Here is a 6,250-nt window from a genome sequence, read left to right as displayed (position 1 = left end):
TCACCTTAGACTTTGTACCCCCATAAATGTCATCTGCTATGAGGTAACAGTCTTCACAAATACTTTGTTATAAATTCTTGTCTCTTCCTGCCACCATTTCACTAAAGAGTAATTCGCCGGAACTAGATCCCTGTCCAACCTGGCCTCCAGGAAGCTCTAGGAATTCGCCAGAACTAGATCCCTGTCCAACCTGGCCTCCAGGAAGCACCACAAGGTGTAAAAGCCGTATATATCATCTATAAGATAGCCCGAAGGCACTGTGTGGGCCCTGGTGCTATTGTACCAGTAGCAGCAAGATAAGTTTCAACAAAAACCTGAAAGCTACCCACGGTTCTGGACCCTGTTTGTTGTCACTTAAACCCAAGAAGGGCATTTAGAATCTACAGGACAGTCTTACAGCAGTGTTAAGTCTGGAGAGCCTCACTTCATTTGCAGATACACATTCAGAAGGACAAAGCAAATATTTCATCAGAATAAACTGAAGCATGAAGATACTTAAATATAATAAAAGCTCATACTAATTGCCACTTATGTTGGTGTCCTAGTTTGTTTCTTCATTGCTGTGACAATATACTCTGACCACTACCAGCTTGGGGAGGAAAAGGTTTGTTCAGCTTACATATCCCAGGCCACACGGTTCATCAGGGAGCCCAAGGTAGGAACTCAGGGCAGGAACCTGGAGGCAGGAGCTGGAGCACAGGCCATGGAGGAATGCTGCTTACTGGCTTGCTCCCCTGGCCCCTGCTCAGCCTGCTTTCTTATGCAACACAGGCCCACCTGCCCAGGGGTGGCACCACCCACAGTGGGCTGGGCCCTCCCACATCACTCATCAAGAAGATGCCCCTCAGACAGGGCCACAGGCCAGTCCAATAGAGGCAATTCCCCAATTGAGGCTCCCTCAACCCAGGTGTGTCAAATTGACACTAAAGCTATCCAGCACAGTTAGGAACTGAGAAAAAGTCCTCTAATAGTGAACAGAGGAAACTTTGCACAAAACTAATCATTTTATGTGCAGATATGTGGGAAGACCATACCTTCAGAATTTACTAAAAAAGAATTTCCCATTGTTATGGAGGCCACTGTGCTGGTTAGTTTTTGTTTTGTTTTAAATGTGTATGAGTACTGTGCCTGCATGTATATAAGTACACCAATGTCATGCAATGCCCACTAAAGTCAGAAGAGGGCTTTGAATTCCCCTGGAACTGGAGTTGTGGGTGGTTGTTAGCCAGTATCTATGTGCTAAGAATCGAATGCAGGTCATCTGCAAGAGCAGCCAGTGCTCTTAACCACTGAGTCATCTCTCCAGCCCCAGTGCTGGTTAGCTTTTGTCAACCTGACAGAAACTAGTCACCTGGGAAGCGGGAACCACAATTGAGACATTTCCTTCATCAGACTGGCCTATGGGCATGTCTGTGGGCCATTTTCTTGATTGCTAATTGAGGTAGGTCAAACCCACTGTAGGGAGTGCCACTGATGGGCAAGTGGGACTAGACTACATAAGAAAGGTAGCAGAGCAAGTCAGAGGAAGCAAACTGGGAAGTAGCCTTCCTCCATGGTCTCTGTTTCAGTTCCTGCTTCCAGGTTCCTACACTGAGTTCCTACAGGAATAAGTGCTTTCTTCTCTGATTTGCTTTTGGTCATGGTATTTATCAAAGCAACAGAAACAGAAGTAGCACAGCCATCTTCTAGGTGAAGGCTGAGTGACCTCTAAGTAAATTACAAAATGTTCTTAAAATTCTTAATTCAGCTGGGCGTGGTGGCACACACCTGTGGTCCCAGCACTTGGGAGACAGAGGCAAGGACAGACTGGTCTACATAGTGAGTTCAGGTCAGCTGGGACTACAGGGAGACCCTGTCTCAAAAATACAAAAAAAACCAAAAAAGTCTTAATTCAGCCCTGTCTCAAAAAGACCAAAAAATAAAGAAAAAGTCTTAATTCAGATAAATATTAATCTTTAAAAATAGAAAGACACACATCTATGCCTGGCGTGGTGGCGCACGCCTTTAATCCCAGCACTCGAGGGGCAGAGGCAGGCGGATCTCTGTGAGTTCAAGGCCAGCCTAGTCTACATAGTGAGTTCCAGGACAGCTGGGACTACAGAGACCCTGTCTCAAAAAGATAAAAAAAGAAAAAAAAAGAGGCGCATGTGTGTCATACATATATGTGCCCGTTGCTTTGGGAATCAAAGTTTTCTTACCCATTTTAATTTCAGGATTGGGGACTGGAGAGATGGCTCAGAGGTTAAGAACACTGGTTGTTCTTGCAGAAGACCTGGGTTCAAATCCCAGCACCCAAATGGTATCTAACAACTGTCCAAAACTCCAGTCCCAGGGGATCCAACAGCCTCTTCTGACCTCCACGGGCATTGCACAATATGGGAGCATTTACCAACCTACAGGCAATACACACATACACATAAAATAAAAATAATAAATGTGCTGGGATTAAAGGCATGTGCCACCAGCTACACTCAGTTTTTACCTCCCTTTAGACTCCTTTAATCTAAAATGCTTCCTCTGTCTTTTACTCTTTTATGATAACTGACATTTTTTTCTTTCTTTTTTAAGAAAAGACTTATTTTATATCATCTATCTGAGGATTTTTTTGGTATGTATGTACATGCTGACCATGTGCATGCTTTGTGCCTGTTGAAGTGAGAAGAGGGCATGAGATCTCCAAGTTATAGACAGTTGCAAGCTGCCATGTGAATGCTAGGAACTGAACCTGGGTCCTTTGCAAGAGCAGTAAGTACTCTTAACTGCTGAGCCATCTCCCTAGCCCCGATGCTAACATTTTTGGGGTGTACAGGCCAGTTAAGTGTGTTTGACAAGATTCATAGCTACACTGAGGTGCCATAGGTTGGACAGGCCTGCATGTTTCCTAGCTATTCAACTCAGGCTGTATTTCTCAGCAGGAGCTGAGAGGGTGCTGCACATTGCAGATCATCCAGTTGTCAGGTCCCCTTTTCCTAGGATTATGACTTCCAACACCTGGCTGAAGTCATGTCGAGGAGAATGTTCCCACTGTAAAGTTACAGTTGCCTTTGGTAATTAAGAAGTATCTTCTGAGAAGACAATTTAAGTCAATATCCCATTTCCATTTTGTGTGTGTGTATGTGTGCGTGCGTCTGTGTCTGTGTGTATGGTATTTTGGGGGGGGACAGGGGCTCCCTGTAGCCCCAGCTGGCCTGGAACTCACTATATAGACCAGGCTGACCTCAATCTCACAGAGATCCGCCTGCCTCTGCCTCTGTTTCTGGCGTGCTGAGATTAAGGCATGCACCATGAGGCCTGGCCATTCACTGTTATTTTTTTACTATTGATTTTAACAGTTTCTTTTTCCTGAATTTTCTATTTTCCATAACTTTCTAAATACACTCTTAACGTTCTTTTATCTATGCTATACCTTCAATAATGGCTGTTACACTAGTGTCTACTCTATCCCCAGTTTTGGAGGCAGATTTAAGATCTCAAGAACAGGGACTGGAGAGATGGCTCAGCGGTTAAGAGCAGTACTCTTGCAGAGGACCTGGGTTCAATTCATAGCACCCACATGGCGGCTATGAACCGTCCTTAACTCCAGTTCCAGGTGAATCCGAAGCTTTCTTCTGACTTCCATGGCATTGCACAACACAGGTGCACTCACATACATGCAGGCAATATACTCATACACAGAAAATAAAAATAATAAAATACGGAAAAAAAAAAAAGATCTCAACAACATATTTATACCAGGCTCTTGGCAAAACACAGGAGGAGAAATCAAACCCATCTCTTGTCACATGAAAGCAGCAGTGTGCCCACAGGGCTTTATGCTAGCAGTTGAGCACTGTACAGCATTCCTGGTCTTCAGTGCTCGGGAAAAAAATGATCCAACAACATCACTATAGTTTTAAATCAAAATTCCTGTACTTCACGGGAATTTTTCACTCACTCGAAAAAACTCATGTTCAATGTCAATAATGTAAATACACAAAACATTTTCCTTTAAAATACTTCAAATGTTACTGAGAGACCTGAGTGACTCCATCTTAGATAAAACCTCCATAGGACTGACCCAGCCCCAAAAACCACAATACTTGGAACGGACAGAGAACAACTCCCCCGCCAATGGTCAATTAACCAGGGACAGGAAATTACCAAAAGTCCAAATGTCTTTTCAGATTTCCTGAAGCTAGCAGTTTATGGTTTGGCACTGGGCTGCAACCATTCAGATGCATGCCAGGCTGGAGACCCCCTACTCCCCTACTTGCTGAACTTGCTGAAATAATCCTATAAAAACCTCTGTCTCCCAAAGCAAGGGGTCTCACATCTGAGATCCGCTGAGTCAGTGACAGAGTGGGCCCAAGCTTAAGCTTGTAACAATAAAAAACCCTTGTGTGTTTGCATCAGTCAGCTCCTTGGTGGTCTTTGGGGTCTCGCAAACTGGGCACAACATTACCTTTCTTTACAGAAAAGACTCCTTCCCCACAAGAGTTCTAGGTGAATTTTTTACCCCTCCCTGCCTTTATTCATCCGCCCCTCTTTTAAAGCTGTTTACTGGAAACGATCTGTAGAAATCGCATAGAAGGTGGGGACCCTAGATTCTATCAACTGTCCTTACCTGCTGTGGAAAACAGGTGCGGACTGACTGCTCTGTATAGCCAAAAGATGGTCCTTCAAAAACAGCCGTTGGAAGCTTCAGAACTTCCTTCAGAAACTGGTCAAACTTGCTAAATATCATTAAGCCGTTGGAATCCGACATCTGGGAGAAAATATCTATGAGAACAAAACCAAATAAAGTTACACTATGACAAAATATCAGCTCTTTAAAAATAAATGTCTGGGGACTGGAGAGATGACTCAGCGGTTGAGAGCACTGACTGCTCTTGGCAGAGGACCCGGGTTCGATTCCCAGCACCCACATGGCAGCTACGAACTGTCCTTAACTCCAATTCCAGAGGAATCCGAAGCCTTCTTATGACCTCCGCCACGCTGCACAACATGGGTGCACTCACATACATGCAAGCAATACACTCATAAACATAAAATAAAAATAATAAATAAAATATTTAAAATAAATAAATAAATGGCTCTATGTCATTTGTATGCCCCTAAAAAAGTAACATTCAAAATTACCTGGGTCTTCTTCAAGAACAATCAGTGCTCTTAACCACTGAGCCATCACTCCAGCCCAAAGAAAATAATTTGTATAAAAGAAATATGCATTTCAGTCTAAGAATATATTAGCACTATGGTGATAGGGTCCTGTATTTGTATATTTATACTAATGATAATGATATAATTATATATTCATGAAGACACAAACTTGACTATAACATAGAACATACTCAAAATATTCTATTTAGTGAGCTCAAAGTGGAATAAAAAATAATCCGTATGTTGTGGTTTGAAAGAGAAATGCCCCCATAGGCTCCTGTAGTTCAACACTTGGTCCTAGTTGGTGGCACTGTGTAGAGAGGTTATGGAAACTTTAGGAAGTGGAGCCTAAAGGAGGAAGCATACCACTGTGGGGTGAGCTTTGATTCTTTACAACCTGGCCCTACTTCCTATTCCCTCTCTGCTTCTTATGTGCAGATGAAATATGAGCTCTCTGCTTCCTTACTACCAGGCTAGCCAGCCTCATACTCCTGCTACAGTGTCTTCCTCGCCATGATGGACTGTATCCCCTCTGGAAGTATAAGCCAAAAATAAACCCTGATTTCCTCTAACCTGCTTTCTGTCCAGGTATTTTATCACAGCAACAGAAAAGTAACACTACATAAATTCTTGTATCCCAAGATATTCTGATACCATAAAACCCTATTTTTATAGACAGACTAGCCAAGAAAAGGAGAAAGACATTTCCAACAGTACTTTTCATTTCTCTTCATACAAAGTTTTTGCCTCATTATTAATCTTTTCTTTTTATCAATATTTTAATATTTTTATTTTATGTATATGAGTATATTGCCAGCATATATGTAAGTGCACTGTATTGTACAATGCCTGCAGAGGTCAGAAGAGGGCACTGGATCCCCTGGAACTGGAATTATGGATGGTTGCTAGCTGCCATGTGGGTGCTCAGAATCAAACCCAGGCCTTTTATAAAAATAGTCAGTTATATGAGTATATTGCCAGCATATATGTAAGTGCACTGTATTGTACAATGCCTGCAGAGGTCAGAAGAGGGCACTGGATCCCCTGGAACTGGAATTATGGATGGTTGCTAGCTGCCATGTGGGTGCTCAGAATCAAACCCAGGCCTTTT

General features: G+C 42.9%; 1 protein-coding gene across 11 annotated transcripts in view; it reads right to left on the bottom strand.

The window, feature by feature from the left end:
• The window catches only part of Dtnb (dystrobrevin beta), a 304,013-nt gene that overhangs the window by 214,413 nt on the left and 83,350 nt on the right, over nt 1-6,250 (bottom strand). For all 11 annotated transcript variants that reach the window (XM_008848488.1, XM_008848520.2, XM_008848500.2 and 8 more), the window contains exon 6: nt 4,604-4,758. In XM_008848488.1, coding sequence (XP_008846710.1) covers nt 4,604-4,758 — 155 coding nt within the window. The remainder of the gene's footprint in view (nt 1-4,603; nt 4,759-6,250) is intronic.

The sequence above is a fragment of the Nannospalax galili genome, unplaced genomic scaffold (genome assembly GCF_000622305.1).
Source record: "Nannospalax galili isolate Female #2095 unplaced genomic scaffold, S.galili_v1.0 scaffold1191, whole genome shotgun sequence".
NCBI classification, from domain to species: domain Eukaryota; kingdom Metazoa; phylum Chordata; class Mammalia; order Rodentia; family Spalacidae; genus Nannospalax; species Nannospalax galili.
The sequence above is the reverse complement of the archived record's forward strand: the minus strand, read 5'-3'. Positions and strand labels throughout refer to the sequence as shown.